The 21,135-nt window shown below is 48.8% G+C and overlaps 1 protein-coding gene across 1 annotated transcript in view; it reads right to left on the bottom strand.

The window, feature by feature from the left end:
* The window catches only part of LOC100755144 (SH3 and multiple ankyrin repeat domains protein 3), a 59,781-nt gene that overhangs the window by 23,545 nt on the left and 15,101 nt on the right, over window positions 1–21,135 (bottom strand). The window contains 8 exon segments of the mRNA XM_027396297.2: window positions 2,135–2,215; window positions 3,143–3,275; window positions 3,384–3,508; window positions 3,908–3,990; window positions 4,217–4,292; window positions 10,198–10,311; window positions 11,248–11,441; window positions 14,066–14,339. Of these exon segments, the coding sequence (XP_027252098.2) occupies window positions 2,135–2,215; window positions 3,143–3,275; window positions 3,384–3,508; window positions 3,908–3,990; window positions 4,217–4,292; window positions 10,198–10,311; window positions 11,248–11,441; window positions 14,066–14,339 (1,080 nt within the window).

Raw genomic sequence — 21,135 nt, 5'->3', positions numbered from 1 at the left:
CCTGGATACTGTGTATCCAAGCCACAGACTCTTCTCATTTGTAGCTTTTTGTTTGTCTCAATAAGTTAAGGATTCCCAAACATGTTCCTCTTATCCTATTAATTACATTAATTCTGTTAGTTTCCTTGCCTTTATAGTAACTTTAGCCTTTTACCTTACTCTCATACACTTATCTGTTTTTAGATTTATCTATTTTTAGATATATAGATTATATATAGTTATAGATATAATATAATATAGATAGATATATAGATTAGACATATAGATGTAGGTATATAGATATAGGTAGGCACACCACATTCATGCCTGTGCCCCCACTGCCATCACCCAGGGGTCAGATGGGTTAGATTCTCTAGAAGCAGAGTTACAGATGGTCATGAGCCACTATGTAGGTGCTGGGAACCAAGCCTGGGTGCTCTGCAAGAACAACAAGCACTCTTAAGTGCTGAGCCATCTCTCCAGCTACTCCAGTTCACCATATGCTAACCACAGTGCCTGTGGTTGTCTCTGGCTTTCACAGGTCCCCAGTACAACTTCCAGCCTTGTTGAGCACCTCTATCAGGAGTTGGAGGCACCAGTTTCCAATCCCTGGCTTTGATTTCCCATTTTATTTCTAAAACAAGAAGATTCCTCCTCCTTTACACTATCTGTAGTTTTTAATTTATTTCATTCACAGTTTTATCATGGGAAACCTTGATTGTGTCCGTCGCTTCTATCTTAGTAACTGTTTTCCAAACTTCAGTCAAGGCACCTTCATGGAAGGTGGAAGCTCAGCCTATGGCTGGAACATGGTCAGCACTCAGTCTATAAGCAAAGACAGGGACAGTTCTGGGAGCCACAATAAGGGTTTCCTTTTATGACTGAAGCCAGAGGAAAGTCTGGGCTCAAACCACAGAAGCAAAGAGTGTTTCAATCTGTCACATGTGTTAGAATATACCTACCATGAAACTGTTAACCAATAACCACGCCCAGTAAGACTCTTAACAGTCAAATATATTAGCACATGCCAACAATGACAATAAAATCACATACATCAGCACATGCCTTTGATGAGACTGATAACAGTCCTATGTGTCAAGATGTGATCATGCATATAGGACATACCTATGACGAGGCTGGTAAATGTCACATGTCAGGACATGGCTGTGAATATGAGACATGTCCATGACAAGGTTAACTGGGATATGTGTCAAGATACAGTCACGCATATGAGACATGCCCATGACAAGGCTGGTAACTGCTATACTTGTCAAGATATGGTGGTCATGTACACGGGACATGTCCAGGGTGAGTCTGGTTACTTTTATTCATGACAGAACATTGTAGTCATGTACATGAGACCTGCCTATAACAAGGCTGGAAACTGCCATACATGTGCACATGCATATAAGGATGTGTTATGCATATGGAACATGGCCATGATAAAGCTGGTAACTGTTTTATGTCTGGATGGGGTCACGTATATCAGGACATGCCCACAATGAGGCTGTTTGCAGTCAACCTGAAACTGTATCGGTCAAAGCCTAATATACTTTGTTCACCTCCCACAGCTCACAGGGCCCCATCCCCTCACTGTGTTAGAGGTGCCTCTGTTGGGTCAGTAGACTCACTTGGCAGGTAAGTGAACAGGTACCAACTGAGTGAAAGAAACACAAATACGACCCAGCTCATGCCAGTCAGATCCAGTAGCAGACTCTAGGTTACCCTATCACTGCTCTTTGCCAGCTAGGTTGAAATGCAAGAGCAAAGTCTTAGTGGGAAAGCACAGAACCAGGGGAAGCACTCACGCACATGCATGTACATGCATGCGGGCATGCTACAGGGCCAGACGTCGTCCCCAGCCATCTGTCCTGGTTGTCCCTGCCCGACCCCAGCAACTCGCTCTGCCCAGAGCCCTCATCACTTTACTCTTCACTATCTCATTCCTCACCAAACAGGCACCCAATTTCCTTCCCCACACATCCAGTCCATACCCTAACTGCCGATCTGTCTCCACAACCATCTGTTCTTCCTTCTGTCTCTACCTGGCCTTAGCCCCAGTTCGACACCACTGCCCTCCCAAACGACCTGGGTCCATCCCACTTTGGCCAGCCGGTTGTACACCACCCGCCCACTGTCCACCCACAATGCTCACCGAGTTCCTCAAGCTCAGCCGTCATGGACTTGGAGCGCAGGGTCAGCGTGGTGCTGGGGGCCCTCTTTGGGGGTGGTGGGGCTGCAAAGAAGAGGGAGGCCTTGGCCCTCCTGTCTAGCAGCAGGCGGCGCGGTGTGGCCAGGTGCAAGTGCCACTTGCGCTCCACTGCCTGGATTTCCTCGTACTCCCTTGAAGACGAGTCACACTGTGCCAAGATCTTGTTCAGGCTGCGGCTAGATGCAAACTTCTTCATGGCGTGAGGAGCTCAGGGAGCAGTGGAGCCAGGGCAGCTGGGCCCCTAGGGCCCTTGAGACTCCCAGGGCCAAGGCCTCCAATGGTAGTAAGAGTACCAGCAGAGGTTAGGAGGCTGGCTGGCTCTGATCTGAGCATCCACCCTTCGGGCTCCAAGGCCCCAGTGAGTGGGCACCACCCATGGGGGGCTGGGTGGATCTCCTGCCAGACTACCTCCTGCTGCCTAAAGCACACCAGGCCCAGGTACCACTGCTCTTTATGAGACCACAGGGTGGCCTGGCAAGCCGCACACCTGGGCTGGGCCAGCGGCAAAGCCTCTTAGGCCCAGGCTGTGCCGCCGCCGCGTCTTTGGCGTCGGCGCGGGGAGAAGACGCTTTTCCTCTTCCCTCAGGTGCCGCCTCCCCCTTCCCTGCACAATAAGCAGCAGCGTCAACCTCACAGTTGCCATGACAACCCAGCCTCCAGGCAGCTGCTGGCGTCGGGAAGGAGGGCTCTGCCACACCAGGGCTGGGGGATTCATAGAAGAAGGGGACAGGGATCTGAGGAGGGGGAACCTAGGATCAGGGGTCAGAGGCCTGGCCAGGGGGTCAGGCATCTAACACCAAGGACCTGTGTGACAATAAGGGCATTTTATCTCATCTCAGGCAGGAATGTGATGCCAGAAGATCAGAGATGGGGAGAGGAATGGGCCTGAAGTAAACAGGCTAGGGCCAAGTACCAGGGTAGAACCCAGAAGACAGCAGCATAGACTCTCACCTCTGCGCCGAGCACCATCCTCTTCCGGTTTCCTGGTCACAGATACGACTTTCATGACCAGGCGGTTGCCACCCTGACGGATGAGACCCACTACTTGCTTGTGTCCAACCTTCACCACGTTCACTCCATTCACCTGGGATAGATAAGCAGCGAGGGAATGTGTCCAAGTGTCACCCTCCTCAGAGCTCAGGAATTAGTAACCCCCTCCCCTCCTTCTGGGCAGGGACAGAATGGGCCTCACCTCTATGAGGAAGTCCCCAGTTCGAAGCCCAGCCCTCCAGGCCACACCTTCCACATCTACAGACTCAAGGTATTGGAGTGCAGGGAAGGCCGGTGTGGGTGTAAACTCCTCAATGGGGGTCTCTGCTGCAGGGAGAGCAAGATATAAGGCACTCACTCACAAGCATAGCTTGTGTTTGAAAGCTCAACAAGGCAATCTCAGCTGGCTCAAGGCACCTGACTAAGGCATAGAAACCTGGAGTGGCCAGCAGATGGGGCTACCCAAACCAGTGTACATTCCTCTGTGAAGCCCTCCATTTACCCTCACCAAATGGATCTCTACTGTGTTAGACTCCCCACAAGGGAATGAGAGGCAAGAAAGAGAGGGGCCTGCTGCCTTGCCCTGGGACATTCCAAACCAAGACATACAACCACGGGGGGGGGGGGGGGGGATTGGGTTAAAGGGTAGTAGGAAGGGTCAGAGGCAGAGCACAGAAGACATCATCAGCAATGCAGTATCCCCCTTGTGAAATCCACGCCCCTTACCTTTGGCTCCCCTGAGAACGAAGCCAAAACCCTCATGGTCCCGTTTTTGCAGGATAGCCACCTTGTCATCAATGACATAATCACTGACAGAGGAAAGCAAGGTTGAGTGAGGGGAGCTTGCAGGGAGCCTAGCAAACAGGCTGACCCTACAGGATCCCATACTCACAAGTCAACTCAGAACAACAAAAACAGAGGCAGCGAACCACCCACTCCCTGCCCACCCTCCCACCTTCCCATACCTTGTCTTCTCCTTTCATGAGCTATACTAGTCCCAGCTAGTATCCCAGTGTGTCTACACCCTGCCAATACCTGTGTGAAGTGAGGCTGTCGTAGGAACCCACAGTGTAGTGACGGAAGAGGCGCTTCGTCCGGTCCTCTCGGGTTTCTGGAGGGAGCATCAAGGGCCAAGAAATGGTCATGGCCTGCACCTAGCTGAAGTTCCCCAAACTGCACCGATCAGTCTGTGTCCCCACACGCTCTGAAGTAGAGGTGTAAGTGGGGAGGGGGAGGGGCAAATCCTGGGGCTTGAGGCCGTAATGTCCTAAGGTAGGAAGGCTCAGATAACCATACAGGGAATTCTGGCCTCTGGGAGTCAGAGCCCAAGACGAAAGCAGTCCCCCCCCACTCCACCCCTTACTAACACCCAGCCAGACACAGAAAAGCAAACAAGACCAAACCGGTCCAGTCAGCAAGTCTTAGAACTGAGAGGACATGTATGTGTACCTCACAGTAAAACATCAATGCTGTGTTGGTGCTATGTGTGTCTGTGACCCAGCCACACTGTGAAAGTGGGAGCCTTATCTGTTATCTGTACATGACTCCAGTCATCAGTAACAAACATACATCTGTGTAACCCACAGTGTATACAAGTCTTGGGCTCATGCACATGCCTGTGTCTGTCAGTGTATGTGCACCGGTGTGGAAGCATCCCAGTGTGCCCACTAGTTTCCTCACAACAGCAAGTACGTAAATTCAAGGGATAAGGAAAAGGATTACAAAAAGGTCTGTCCCCTACCCTGACTTCACTGTATTCCATGGAACTACATTGATATAATAATTAATAACTATGTCAATATCACTGTATCCCATAGGACTATATTAATAAATTCCATGGAATAGATTAATATGTCTTTTGATCTCAAAGTTCTTCATGGCCACTATGGAGCTGGTCAGGACATACCTCCTGCTGGACATACCTCACTTAGCCTTGCAGACGTCCTGAAGGCTCAATCTACAACAAGACCTTAAGGTTCGGAATGGCTCCTCCTGTGGCTCCACTTGCAATGCCTCAGAAGGCCTCAAGATGGCACTACCACTGTTTTCAATTTCATCCTTCAGCACCTCCCTCCTTCACTCTCTCTTGCTATATAGCACTTCTCAAGACTCAATTTTTTACTTCAACAACCATTCACTAAGCTTCTACTGCATGCCAGGCACTGTTTATTTTTAAATAGAGCAAAGTCTCTGCCTCTGAGGAGTTAATAAGCTACTCTAAGAAATGAACACGCAACAAATATAAAATGCTAGCTAACAGGAGAAAAGCAAGCAGGAAAGGGATGTATAAGTACAGTTCTAGGGAGAGCAAAGGCCTCATCAGAAAGAAGAGCTGAGCAGAGGTCCAGACAGACTGTAGATATGAGGGTACAGGGCTTCTGAGGGTGAGGCAGTCAAGGAAAGGCCATGCAAATGGCATTAATTTGGAACAGGCAGGAACAGAATAGAGTCGATGCAGCAGGAACAGAGGGAGGTACACTGACAGAAAGTGAAATCAGAGCCAGGTGGTGGCGCCCACCTTTAATCCCAGCACTCGGGAGGCAGAGGCAGGAGGATCTCTGTGAGTTTGAGGCCAGCCTGGTCTCCAGAGGGAGTTCTGGGACAGGCTCCAAAGCTACAGAGGAATCCTGTCTCAAAAGACCAAAAGGAAGGAAGGAAGGAAGGAAGGGAGGGAGGGAGGGAGGGAGGGAGGGAGGGAGGGAGGAATAGGAAGGGAGGAAGGAAGGAAGGAAGGAAGGAAGGAAATTAGATCAGAGGGAACCTATGAGTTTTTGAGTTAGGTTCTCTACTGTTTGGAGTTTTTTTTAAAGATTTTTATTTGTTTTTACTTTATGTGCTTCCCTGCATGTATGTATGTATGTGTACCACATGTATGTCCAGTGCATTCAGAGGGAGCCGGAGCCCTGGAGTTATAGATAGCTATGTGAGTACTGGGTACCAGAGTCCTACAGAACCCTGTTTTGATTTTTTTTTTTTTGAAACAAGATTTCAATACATATAGCCTGAGCCTTGAACTAGGATTACAGGCATGTGCCCTGATACCCAACAAAAACACACTGTTTATGACCTGTCTTCTCAGTAACTATGAACTCCTTAAAGCAAAAGATGAGATGTAATTACCCCTAGGGTCCCAAGTGCTCAACACAGCACCTGGCATATAAGAGATGGAACACAACTGGCTATGTGAGTGGGTGAATGTATGATACATGGCCAAATGGATGAATGAGATATAAAATAATGCAAAAAGTATGTGCATGGATGGATAGATTGATGAGGGTTTGAGGGAATATATGGATAGGTCAAAGGATGGATGGATGGATGGATGGATGGGTGGGTGGGTGGATGGATGGGTGGGTGGGTGGGTGGATGGGTGGGTGGGTGAGTGGGTAGATGGATGGATGGATGGATGGATGGGTAGATTGGTAGATGGATGGGTAGATAGATGGATGGGTGGGTGGATGGATGGATGGATGGATGGATGGATGGATGGGTGGGTGGATGGGTGGGTGGATGGATGAATGGATGGATGGATGGGTGGGTGGATGGGTGGATGGGTATATGGGTGGAGAAAAGGGGGAACTGGATGGGCTGGGTAGGTTGGTGGATAAGTAGGTAATAGATTAATGAGCAGATGAGCTAGAAGACAGGAGGACACAGACAGGAATAGAGCAATGGTTGGATGATCTTCACATGAGATGGCATGGCTATCATTCAGATTTCAGGCCCCTGGCAGTATGTGTGAGCCTCTCGTGAGCAGTTACATCTGACCCTCTCTTTACACAGTAGGAAAAGCCACCTTGGAAGACCCCGGTTCTAAACCTGTCACATTCTAGCTTACTTACATCAGTTTGCTTACTTACTCCCATTTGTCCTACTCTACATGACAAACCTACACTTATCAACCCTGTTCCCTAGACCAGTTCAGGTGATGCCTCACCCTCACGCAAGTAGGGCCCCAATTCCTCCTCACCTCCAGCATATCCTTCTTCAAGCTGACCCAGTCACACATACCCTGTGCTAGCTGAACCATGTCTAGGAGGCCTACAGTTGACAGGAAGCCTTCAGTTCCACCACCCTCACACCAGCTACTCTTCGACCTGCATCCTTCTCTGTGACCTTGGCTAACCCTACCCACCTCTCTGCTCCACCCTACCCAGATCTTAGCCCTGATCCTAAAAGATCTGCACAGTGAAGCAGCCCTATCCTGGTCAGCTCCTATTGCAAAGCCTCTTGTTTTGTACATTTTCATCAACCAAACAAACTATTTATTATGTAACACAGATTCATGTTCTGGCTTTATTAATCACACACGGGAAAACCAGCTGAAAGGAATATGCCCAGCACCAACTCCCAAGTGGAACACTCTGGAAAGGAGAAGGTAGGCAGCATGGGAAGGTATGCTGGGCCTGGAGATTACACTTCACTGGCCTCGGCACTTCCTGCCCTCAGCGTGCCTCAATGTGAAAGCACTGCAGAGGCTATCTTCTCTGCTCAGTTAACACCCAGGACCTGTGTCCTACTAGATGCTGCCCTAACCTGTGTACCTCAGCACCTGTCCTTTAAAAGTCCTCCTTCACTCCCACTCTGGTTCCTGAATTAAAGTTGGAGGGGGCTTCTGGAAACAAGTTCCTGTTGCTAGGATGCCCTCTGCTCTCTGGCACAACTCAGCCTAAATCCCAGACAAGAAGTTCTTCCCATACCAGCAAGTCAGGCATTGGAGCTGAGATCAGAGGGAGCCCATGACTGCTCCTACCCACTCCCAAAAGGCAGCCTTAGCAAGGCCCACAAATGTAGCTTCCATCCACCTAGGTACTTTTAAATCCCACTCATCTATGATAGCTGTGGTCCTGCTAAGGAGTCCTATGCTTGCTAGAAAGCCCCTACCCCATGTCTCCCCTTGTCATCCTTTCTCTGTGACTCTGACACACCCTACTCACCGCTCTGCCCTGCCCAGATCTTAATCTTGACCCTAAAATATCTGCTCAGTCAGCTCCTACCGAAAGATTATTCTTTACCTTGACCCCAATGACAGGTGACTAGACTCATGCTTCCCGCTCCAGCTATGTCATTCCTCACAAAGCTACCTGCTTGTGTAGCAAAATTAAAAGCAATTACACATCCCTGTCCCTTGCAGTGGATGACATCCCGTAAACATACTAACCACTGGCCCCACCTCCCAGGGCTACTAGGATCATGCCCACAACTTCATTCAGGTAAAAAATGCTAAAATCATGTCTGGCACTGCTCAAATACAGAAGTTGGCAACAGGCATAGTTCTAAAGAACTGAGTTGGATCCCTAGAAACATGGGGGACCCATCTGCAAACCACCCAGAGAATTCAGCCCAAACAACACCTCTGTTTTGAAACCCTCTTTGGCTTCCTCAGGACAACTCTGGATCTCCCAATCTCAACAGTCTATGCACCTGGGGGGGGGGGGGCACGACGGAGACACTTGCCATAGCCACTGAGAGCCAGGTTCAGCTTGGAGAGAAACTGACAAACATCTGCCCATCTCGGAGTCTGACTCCAACTCTCACTTCCTGAGCTTTAAAACAAATATTCCTGGAGCCACAGTTCTTAGAAGCTTATCCCCACCCTTATGGGAAGGCACAAGACTAGCTCCTATCCAACAGGTGTGCAGCCCCTATCCCTATGTTTTACTCCGTCCTACTGGAACTAGGGCCCAAATCTCTGAAATCAGTTTCACCCAGATCCCACTCTGTCTACTCTCCACAGGCCATGAATAAGTGACATGAATAAGGGCCATATTCCCGGTCACTAATAAAGCCATCAAGGCAGGGCAGGGATAGGCCACGTAAGAAAGCAAGGCACAAGCCAGGCAGTAGTAGCACACACCTTTAATCCCAGCACTCGGGAGGCAGAGACTCTGTAATCCCAGCCTGGTCTACAAGAGCTAGTTCCAGGACAGCCTCCAAAGCCACAGAGAAACCCTGTCTCAACTCCCCCACCCCCGGAAAAAAAAGAAAAAGAAAGCAAGGCACCTAGCCAGCAGTAGGTCAGTAACTGAGCTCCCGTATAGCCTAGGCATCCATCAAGTTTGGCACAGAGCCAAGGTTCCTGGCTACACTGCAAACTTAAGGTAGGGGCTACCACAACCCAAGGCCCAAACTTTCTATGTACAGAGAAAGGGACCCATGTACCCTGATTCAGATATACCCCCTGTAATCACCCCGGACCACTACTTACGAGGAGTTCAATTGTCATACTCACTCTCTGGACTGGAAACAATATCTATCTTGTGGCCTCCCAGGATCCCTGAGGGCGCAATGAAGGGGGATACCCCAGACATGTAACTAGCCCACATGGGGGCTCCAGAGGACCAGCCACTGTTTTCACCAGCACCTAAAGGGACCATCCTTCCTAGATATGGGAGCGTTCAGCAAGATCGGACCACAGTTGCTCAGCAGCCCCAAGAGCTGCAGCCCTCATCTCTGTAAGAACAGGGGCCATCCTTCATCAGCTAGCTGCACCGAGACCATATCAACCCCAGGATATCCCGAACCACTCGTTGGAGCCCAACTGGCCTCATTTCCTCTTAGCTGGTCCATGCCTCCTGCTCTGCCCACTTGGACAATCTGTCGACTTTGGAAAAACGCCTCTTTTCTCACGTTGACCTCCTTATTTATCTACCAGTCAGTCATGAACTGGGAGCCCCAGGAACCTGGTATTTCTGGGAAGACTGTACCAGAAGGGTGGTCACCATCTCAGGAAACTCATAAACCCACATGCAGACAGAGGATGGCCATGAGTGCATACCTCCTGTTGGCATGGCAAAGGTTCTTCACTGTTTAGAACATGTCAGGTTCACACATTCATGTTCCTAGGGACATGTATGTTTACCCACCGTGTATGTACAAATCTGTATGCATCTTGAGTGTAATTGAGTTTACTCCACAGTCTCAGTGAAGGTCCAGATTTGTTACCAGGAAGACCAAAAGGAGACTAGAAGCATAGGCCCTTTGAGAGCTACCTGGGCGAAACTGGGGTTACTTACCATGCCGTGTATCATACTGTCGCATCTGCACCTCCTCCACACAGTCAGCTGGGAACCAGCCAGTACGGCCCTTCACGGTTCCCTCCCAGAAACCGCCCTCCCCAATGCTGAGCACTAGGGAAAGAAGCCAGACAGGTTGTCAGGGCAAAGCAGAGCTGTGGGCACCCAATTCCCTGCCACCTGAGGCTCAGGTGTGCCCACGACCCTAACCCTTGCTCTCTTTCAAGCCCATATCCTCCTAGCATTTTCCCTGGGAAGATTCTGTGAGCCACACAGAAGACAGGATAGAACAGATGGCCTCAGTAAAGGATGGACATGTGGGAGACAGACAGACACAGATGAACACACTTGAAGAGGACAGAGGCAGAAGCAGGGGCCACAATCCTGCTCCTGTCCACAGTGACCACTTCCCCCAACCATGGTAACTGACATCCACCCAAGAGTCACTGCCAAGAGCTCAGGGTCATCAGGAGGCAGCCAGTGGAGTAAGCCACATGATGTACCAGGAGGGCTTATCTTCACAACTACTTCCACCTCACAGAGTGCCTAAGGTAGGAGCCCAATAACAACAGAGAGCCCTATGATGTGAGGGGCTTGTCTCCCCCAAACAGGCATCATCCGTGGAAGAAATGTGAACTGTACACAGACAACCACAACTGTTAAAGACCCCCTGAAGATGACAAGCCCCTCTCACCTGTATCCTAAGGATTTCCAATGAGAAAGCCTCAGAGTGACACAGGAACCCCATGAGGCATGGGAGCTCGTCATGGGTAAGGGTCCTTCTAACACAAGCACCCAGGTGCCGTTGGCCCCCATCATAACAAGAACCGCCCCACAAGAGCCAAAGCCTCTACCATGACAGAGCTAGAGCTTCATGCCAGGAGCCCATAAAACCAGGGCCGGTGACCGAGACCCCGGCACAGCAGCTTGCTCTACTGACCCAGGGACACCCCAACCCCAGAGACCCCCAAAATGGCATGAATCAGGCCGTGTGCCCCGGGGCCCGCCCCCCACACCACTCGCGCCCCTCACCCCGCCCGCGCCCCTCACCCTTCACGGCCTCGCCGCGGTGCAGCGGGATCTCGCCCTCGCCCTGCGGGCTGTGCGCCTTCACAGCGATGAACTTGCGGCCGGGGACGGCACTGTAAAGTTTCCGCTTCGGGCCCCGGGGCGGCGGCGCGGGGGGCGCGGGAGACGCCGGGCCGGGGCCGGGCGCGGGGCCCGCTCCGCCGGGCCCGCTGGGGCTGTAGACGAACACGTAGGTGACGGACGCGATGCCGGGGGCAGCGGGCACGCGAAGCCGGCGCCCGGGGCCTCCATGGCGCACGGCCCGGCCCCGCCGCCGGCCTCACCGCAGCCGCCGCCGCAGCGCCCACCGCCCGCCCGCCGCCCCGCCCGCCGCCGGGGCCCGGCCCGGGGCCGCTCCATGGGCCGCGCCGCCTCGCCCGGCCCGCTCCCGCCAGCGCACGAGCCGCGCCCGCTCAGGGCTCGGGGCCGCGGGGCTGCGCTCCCGGGCGCGCCGGGCTCGCTCCATGCCACGGCCGCTCCGCGCCCCGCCTCCTCCGCCAGCTCCTCCCTCTGCGGGCGGCGGCGGCCGGCTCGCCCAGGGTCCGCGGTGCCCCCCGCAGATCGACCCCGTGCGGGCGACTGGAGAGAAACGAGGGCCAGAAGGTGGGCGCACGGGGGACGCCGGGCAGAACTGGCAGGTAGGAGCTGGAGAAAGGCTGGCACTGAGGCTTCGGGCACCAAGGGAAGGGCAGGCGGGGCGCACCCTGACCACCAGCATGCACTGGGCGCCCCAATTCTCCTGCCTCTGCGCCTGTCCTCATCTGTGACACCTTCCCCATACCACTTCTCCGGGCTTGGGTAGAGTCTGAGATCTTGATCGTCCTTTCTGCCCAAAAGCCTGCTTGGGCTCCCTAGTACCCAGACAGGCCAAATTTGCCTGTTCTGCCAATGACCAGCACTCTGGGACTTAGAAATATGCTACACTGTTAACACCACCTAAACAACTGTGACCCTGCCCTTTTGGCCAGAGATTAAGTTACTGACTCCGCTTCAAATTTGCCCTTGTAGGCTTCACTGGGGTGCCGGGTCAGAACCTACAGACCGTATTTCTGGGCTCCATGCCAGGCTCAGCCAACAGGGAGCAACAAGGAGCCACTGCAGTCCCACCAGGGTCCATAAATGCCATCAGTCTTGTTTTTGCTTTAACAACAGGCAACCTGTTCCGGAGGGTCTCTTCCTTCTCAGTGCACCCAACTTGCACAGCCACATCCTGGCTGGCAGACCACTGTCACACCAGGTAAGCCCCCTATATCTGTATCACAACTCATCTAAGTGTTTCTCAGTCCCAAGCCCAGTTGTCTACTTCCTCAGAACCAGTCAGGTCCACTGCTGTGAGATTGGGGGGGGGGGTGTCTTAGGCAAGCTGTGCACACATATGTATGTACATACTCTCGTTCAAGCACTAGCTCTCGCAAACACACACACATACGTATGCATATATATCTGGCATTCCAATCACCTAATGAATATGGAGAGGAAAGAATACTGCCCTCCCAAAGAGCAGGTGAGCTGGAGACCCTAGAATAGAGGTGTTTAATTCTATGCCTGCTGCAAGTGTAAACAAGCACAGATGAAAGGAACCAGTGGCAGCCACACCGTTCCACTCGAAAGCAGCCCTCCTGGCAAACTGCAACCTCCTAGAATGCACTCTTTCAGCCACCAACCCCATTCCATTCTTAGAAAACCCAAGGGGCAATGCAAAAGCTTCATGGAAGAACTGTGGTTGAGAACCAAACAGACAACCTTGGAGGGGTCCAATATGTCTACAACATGGAAATCAGGCTGCATGCTCGGGGAAGCAAGGCAAAAGGGAAAGCTTCATGTAAGCTGCATCAAATACCTTCTAACAAACACCTGTACCCAGGTCAGCTGATTGCTACTCTCTTGTGACTTTAAACAAGTCTCTAATCCAGTCTTGGCATCAGGACCCCAGCCTGCACAGTAACATTAGCAGCCACAGCCTAAGTGATAGAGGTTAACTGAGTGGCAAGCATTTGCTGCTCAGCCCAGGAGTGCATCAATCCATAGGGCTATAAGAGCTGGCCGACACTGTGAAAAACAACACGCTGCTTATGTAACACTTTCCTCCAACAGGCTTCCAAACACCTTCTCTATACCTGGCTCTGGAGAAACAGCAGGAGGCAAGAAAGACAGCCCATGAACACAAGGTGAATGTAAGACTACAACCAGTGGTTAACACAGACAGTACACAAGGGTCCAAGAAGACGAACCCTCACAGGCACCCCAGAGAGCATCTCAAAGGAAACACCTTGTACTGTCCGGTGAGGAGCCAGCAAACTGGCCGCTCTTAAGCCTGCAAAGGCTAAGAGCTCCAATCTCCACTTCCTACTCTTAAGTTATGGGGAAGTCAGTACTGCAAATACTCTGGTTTCTCAGGGTCCCAGGACTCAGGAGGAAGGTTAAAAGTACTGTGGGTATGTAGGGCTCGGCCAGGGCTGGTGGGAAGGAGGAGTTAACTCTCACCTGTAGGCTTTGAGTCTACACAGAAAGGAATTCCCAACCAACTTACTACCAGTTTTCATGCTGCAAATGAGCTTTCTAACCACAAGTTGGACTATAGCCTCTCCACCCACAACTCCCTCGGCTGTCCGCTGTCCTCAGAGCAAGCCCCAGTTTCTTCTGGAGATGCTCCTCGGCCGGCCCCAGCCATCACCTTGGAGCCCCAGCCCATCACCGAACAGGTACCATGAACTACCTTTCCCTGCCTTTTCAGCTCTGGTTTGTCATAGTTCTCAATCCACACAGACCCCTCCAGGACCGACCTCTCATGCCCTCCTACCTGATCTTGTTGTGGCTACCCCTGCCTGCCGAGGGGCCACTGATGTCCTTTTCCTGCTCACCATCCCTGTCCCGGTCTTTCTCTTCCTGAAGCCGCTGAAGAAGCAGTTGATGAGGGAGGCTTCGGAGAGTGGGCCCAGGAGAAGCTGCGGGCTGTGCATCACCTTTTAGGTTGATGTCACTAGCTGAGCGCTGTAAGGGCCGAGGGGATGCCAAGCCACTCGGGCCAGCCAGACGTCGTCGTTTTGCATAGCTGGGGGTTTCCCTGAATGGTACTAGAGTAGACATGCACAAGTTAGACTCTGAAAACTAATAATTGATTGGGGGAGGGTAGAATTACAACATTTCTCCTTTCCTTTTCCTCCATCTAAATCATCCCGTATCCCCTTCCTTACTCTTTCAAATTCATGGCCTCCCTTTTCATTATTATTACATGCATATATGCATATATATTCCTAAATATAAGCAGCTCCGTACACATAATGTTACTTATATGGATGATTTTGAGAGCCATCATTTGGTATTAGATAACCAATTAGTGTGCTCTTCTCTGGGGAAGACTGTTTCTCCCACTCCCAGCATGCCTCGGTTGCTGTCTATAGTTCTTTCTGTAGGGCAATTGATCTTTTTTTTAGTGTTTCAAGACAGGGTTTCTCTGTGGAGGCCTGGCTGTCCTGGAACTCACTCTGTAGCCAGGCTGGCCTTGAACTCACAAAGATCCACCTGCCTCTGCCTCCTGAGTGCTGGGATTATGAAAGGCATGCACCACCACTGCCCAGCTGGGCAATTGACCTTTTAAAACTAAAATACTGGGCTAGAAGATAGCTCAGTCATTAAAGTGTTTTGTGTGCAAAACTGAGGACCTGTGTCTCGGGGGGAAAAAAAAAAAAAAAAAACCTGAGGACCTGAGTTCAATTCTCAGCACCCACAGAAAAAGCCAGGTATGTTGGCATGCACTTGTAATCCCAGCACTGGGGACGTGAACAGGCAGATTACTTAGGGCTCACTGGCCAGCCAGCCTACCATAATCAGTGAGCTCCAAGCCTTAGTGAGAGAGCCTGTCTCCAAAATCAAGGTGGGTAGCTCCTGGAGAAAAGTCCCAAGGTTGGCTTCAACACACCTACCTGCATATACATAAATCTACACAGAGAGAGATAAATGAATAAGTCTATAATGTGTTCTAGGAAGTGCCCCAATCCTAGGAAATCAGAAGTTAGCTACATTAATGAAGTCACCACTGGGTGACCACATCCCAGTCATGCTGCCTTCAACCCTAACTTTAAGGTTAGAAGCTTGCTCCTCTCTTCTTAGCTAGCTAAGGCCTTGGAATGCCCAGATCTGTTGTCAGAACTTCTCACTTTACGAGGTTCAGTGTAAAGCAGGCTATATGTGACAAATCTCATCAGGCTACTGCCGTTTGAGACTGTGTACTATTGACTCTAGCCAAGGAAACTAAAAAAGACATTCTAGACCAGCGTCAGTAAACACCCTAAAAAGAATCAGGCAGTAACTATTTCAGGCCCTGCAAACCACAGAATCTCCACTGCCATGTCTCAAACGCTATCACAGTAACATGAAAACTGCCACAAACAGTACAGAAACAAATGGGCCTATCCATGTTCCAATAAAACTTTACTTTAAAAACAGATGAGATATCAACTGTATGTTTTGTATAAGAGAATCACTTTAAATCCAAAGGCATACATATATTGAAAGTTAGAATATTTTTGTTTGTTTTGCTTTGTTTCAAGACAGGGTCTCACTATGCAGTCCTGGATGTCTTGTAACTCACTATGTAGACCAGGCTGGCCTCCAACCCACAGAGAACTGCCTGCCTTTGATTCCCAAATTCTGGGATTAAAAGTATGTGACAAACCGGGCATTGGTGGCACATGCCTTTAATCCCAGAACTCGGGAGGCAGAGACAAGCGGATCTCTGTGAGTTTGAGGCCAGCCTGGTCTACAGAGCGAGTGCCAGGATAGGCTCCAAAGCTACACAGAGAAACCCTGTCTCGAAAAAAAAAAAAAAAAAAAGTATGTCACAATATGCCTGGCTAAAGTTAGAATATATCTTTAAAAATAATGCATGTAAATAACAACCAAAAGAGCTGAGTAAGCTGAATAGCCATATTAATATCAGACAAAATAAATTTAAAATGATAAAAAAATGTAAGCCTGTGAAGATTTTGAATATAGGAGAATGCTTGACATACAAGCATGAGGACGTGAGTTAGATCCCCAATACCCACATAAAGTCAGTATTGTAGAATGCACTTATCCTAGAGCTGAGAAGGAAGAGACAGCAGATCCTTGGGGCTCACTGGCCAGCTAGCATAATCTAATCAGCAATTCAGTCCAGTGAGAAACCATGTCTCAACAAGCAAGATTCAGGATGACTGCCAAGGAACACCACTGGAGGCTGACCTCAGGCCTATACAGTCATACAAACACACCTGCACACACATACACACACAGACAGACACACACACATATCAAAAGTCAGAAAGATACATCAGTAAGAAGGGCAGTTCATCAAGAATATTAATAATTATTAGCATATATACACCAAAGAATGTAAAAGCAAACATATGAAACAAATACCACTGATTGAAAAACAGAAATAGACATGAGGTGGTGGTGGCACATGCCTTTAAGCCCAGCACTCGGGAGACAGAGGCAGGTGGATCTCTGTGTGTTTGAGACCAGCCTGGTCTACAGAGTGAGTTCCAGGGCAGCCTCCAAAGCTACAGAGAAACCCTGTCTCGAAAACCAAAACACCAAGCCAAAAAAAGAAATACACAATTCCACACTCATATCCAAAAACTTCCATAGTCATTTCCAATAATGAATAGAAGATCTAAAATGGTGAATGAGGACATAGGAGACAAGCCAATCAGATCTGACTAACACATCTAGGACGTCTCATTCAACAGCAGTACTTTTAGATAGCTAACACCTGCATTTACAAAGCAGTATGAAGCCAGGAGGTGGTGGCTCATGCCTTTAATCCCAGCATTCAGAAAGCAGAGGCAGGTGGATCTCTGTGAGTTCAAGGTCAGCCTAATACAGAGAGTGAGTTCCAGGACAGCCAGGGCTACACAGAGAAACCCTGTCCTGAAAAACCAAAAAATAAATAAATAATGGTGTTCAGTGGTAGTTTGTCTGGCATACCTAAGTATCAGATTCCATCCCCAGTATTGGGGGAAAAAAGTTGAAAGACCAAAGCAGGGTAGCACATGTCTATAATCCCAGCACTGGAGAGGAAAGACAGGAAGATCGATGCAAGTTCAAGACCAGCCAAGGCTTCATAACAAGACTTTGTCTCAACAACAACAAAAGCATCAGCACACTGGGTGTGGTGATGAACACTTTTAATCCCAGCATGAAGACAGAGGCTGTAATACCTCTATGAATTAGAGACCAACCTGGTCTACAAAGTGAGTCCCAGGACAGTCAGTAACATAGACTCTGTTTCAAAAAAGGAGTGTTGGGGGAGATAGCTCAGCCATTAGGAGCAGCCTGTTGCTCTTGCAGAGGACCTGGGTTCAATTCCCAGCACCCACATGGTAGCTTACAAACATCCATCACTCCAGTTCCAGGGGATCCCCAAAGCCCTCTTCTGACCCTTGCTGGCCAGGCACTTACATGGCGTACAGACAGACATGCTGGCAAAATCTTCATACTCATAAATAAAACAAGAAGTTAAGAATATATATTTTTTAAAAGACAGCTAAAATCAGAAATGACTTAGGGTATTGTTACCAAACTTACAGAAATAAAATACAAAATGATATCACGCACAATCATTTGCCACAAAATTAGATAAGCTAAATAGGTGGACTTTTTTTAATTTAAAAGTTACAAAAACTGACTCAAGAAGAAATAGAAAATATCAACAGATTCAAAACAAAGAAACTGACCAAGAAACCACAACCTTCCTACCAACAACAGAAAAGTGATAATGGATAGCATTGCCACAAACACTTAAAAAATCACCATCAGTCCTTCTCAAACTCGTCCAAAGAAACAGGGAAGAAAACAATTCCTAACTGATTCTGAATTAGATACCCAAGTCAGATGAAGCATTTCAAGGATAAAGACTTCAGTAACCAATGTAACGCATCAATAGAACAAAATCATCGCTAAAAATCCAACATCCTGTAATGATAAAATATCAGAAAACTATTAACAGAAAGGAACTTCCTCAATGTGTCAAGGGTTCTTTGTTATAATTTATTTTAAACCATTGGGAAAAGCCAGGCGGTGGTGGTACACACCTTTAATCCCAGGCAGAGGCAGGCAGAGCTCTGTGAGTTCCAGGCCAGCCTGGTCTACAGAGCAAGTTACAGGACAGGCTCCAAATATACACAGAGAAACCCTGTCTCGAAAAACGAAAAAACAAAAACAAACAAAAAAATGGTGGGAAGAGAAGTCAGGCCATATAACAGGGCTAACACAGGAGATTTACTGGAAGAGGAGAGAGAAGGGGCAGAAAGGGGACAGAGAAAGGAGCAGAGAGGGGGGCAGGGGGCAGAGACCAGTCCCTGGGACAAAAGTGGCAGGAAAAAATAGGAGGGGGAGGTGGGAGGCAGAGGTGGGCAAGGCCTGCCTTTTATAAGGGAATGTAACCAATGTGCATAGGTAGTGCTCTTAGTGGCTGCAGCTGAGGACTATCAATCAGAACCCCAAGAGCAGGCCAGTACAGATGCCTGAATACTAACAGTCTTTATAATCCACAGCTAACATTACACTCAATGGTGAAAGACTAAAAAGCTTTCCTAGAACATGAGGAACAACAACTACAAAAAGGTAATGAGGAACAAGCCCAGGATGTCTGTTTTCATGACTACTATTCAATATGGTATAGAAGCTCAAGCCAGAGCACTAAGGAAACAAAAGCAAATGAGGCTGGGTATGCTGGTGCATGCCTTTAATCATAGCCCTCAGGAGTTCGAGGCCAGCCAAGGCTACGTAGTGAGACTACCTCCAAAAAGAAAAGAGGGGCTGGAGAGCACTGGCTGCTCTTCAAGAGGACTCGCATTCAATTCCCAGCACCCACATGGTAGCTCACAACTGTCTTTAACTCTAGTTCCAGGGGATCAGACACCTTCACACCAGTGCACATAAAGTTAATTAAATTTTAAAAAGAAAAGAGGGCTGGGCAATGGTGGTGCACACCTTTAATCCCAGCACCAGGGAGACAGAGGCAAGTGGATCTCTGTGAGTTCAAGGTCAGCCTGGTCTACAAAGCTACACAGAGAAACCCTGTCTCAAAAAACCGAGGGGGAGGGAGGGAGAGAGAGAGAGAGGAAAACAAATGGAATGCATCCAAATTAGAAGAAAGAAGTAAAGCCCTTTGCAGACAGAATGATCATATATATATATAGGAAATCCCAATAATGCACCAAGAAACCCACCAAAACTAAGAAGCAAATACAGAAAAGTTGGTAAAGACCAGTGTTCAAGAGGCTGTTTCTGTACACCAGCAAGGAATAACCAATGAAAGGAGAAAATATCCTTCAACAAATACTGCCAAACAACTAAGATCCACATGGCAACAGATTCTGAACTCACAGTTCATACAAAAATTGAGCTACAATTGATCAGTGACCTAAATATAAAAGCTGAACCCATGAAAGTTAGAAGAAAACTCACTGGCTGGTGGGAGAAGGGGGATGTGTCTTTTGGATGCCATTAAATCCAAGTGGTGACTCTCACACTTTAAATTCCGCCTGAACAAACCAACATCCAATGTAAACTGTGAACTGAAACTAGAACTCATACAGTTAGAAAGCAACAACTCACTTCTAACAAATCAATTTTGGTTTTTTTTTTTTTTTTTGGTTTGGGTTTTTGTTTGTTTGTTTGTTTGTTTTTCAAGACAGTGTCTCCCTGTAGCTTTGGAGGCTGTCCTGGAACTCACTCTGTAGACCAGGCTGGCCTCGAACTCACAGAGATCCACCTGCCTCTGTCTCCCGAGTGCTGGGATTAAAGGTGTGCGCCACCACCTCCTGGCCAAAATTGTATTTTTTGTCTTGCTTCTACAAATACCTTACAGTTTCTCCCTTCTCCTGGCAGTGTTACTTGCCCCTCTATTCATGAGTTACAGAATAAAATTCAACCATGCTTAAGGTTTTCTTTTATCAAATCTAATATACAAAGAAACAAAGACCTTATTGGAGCCACACAAACAGCAGCAGTCACCACATGTGTCCTGGTGGTCACCACTTAAAACCCTCTAGTGCTCCACGTTTTGTGAGAAATTCTCTGGGTTTATTTGAGAGTATTTTAACTCATGGTGGCGCTGAAGCCATATTGACTTCTGAAGTTGAAATAAAGACTGTCGTGGGTCCTGTAGGGAGTCTTCAGGTGTCTTAACTGGGTTTAATGAAAAGATCTCAGTAGGAAATTCCCAGGAAGACAGGAAATAATAAGTTGTTTAAATCCAGCAACTGAGACTCTATCTCAGAACTTGCTGTTTTCTAGATAAAGGGTAAATCTTACCAAGAAAAGTTACCAGCTTAGAAAATAGAGAGAGACAGAGAGAGTCTGTGTCTCGCTTCACAGCCCAGGTTGGCCTCAATCTCTTATCTTCCTATTGTAAATAAACCACTGTGTGTGTGTGTGTGTGTGTGTGTGTGTGTGTGTGTGTGTGTGTGTGTGTGTGTGTGTGAGAGAGAGAGAGAGAGAGAGAGAGAGAGAGAGAGAGAGAGAGAGATAGTGTGGGTATGGGTGTTTTGCTTCATAGCCCAGGTTGGCCTCAGTCTCTTTTCTTCCTACCTTTATCTCCAGAATTACAGCATATACCACAGCTAAGTTCTTCAGTCTGCTTTTTAACCACTGTCAGACTTTGACCAAAATCTTGAGCTCAGACATAAATAAGGGTATTCCTGTCTAAATAAAAAACGTGAGGGCTGGAGAGATGTTTCAGAGGTTAAGAGCACTGGCTGCTCTTCCAGAGGTCCTGAGTTTGATTCCCAGCAACCACATGGTGGCTCACTAATGAGATCTGGTGCCCTTTCTGACCTGCAGGTATACATGTAGACAGAACACTATATACATATTAAATAA

This window comes from Cricetulus griseus, chromosome 2 (genome assembly GCF_003668045.3).
Source record: "Cricetulus griseus strain 17A/GY chromosome 2, alternate assembly CriGri-PICRH-1.0, whole genome shotgun sequence".
Classification (NCBI taxonomy): domain Eukaryota; kingdom Metazoa; phylum Chordata; class Mammalia; order Rodentia; family Cricetidae; genus Cricetulus; species Cricetulus griseus.
This window is presented reverse-complemented; position numbering and strand designations above follow the sequence as displayed.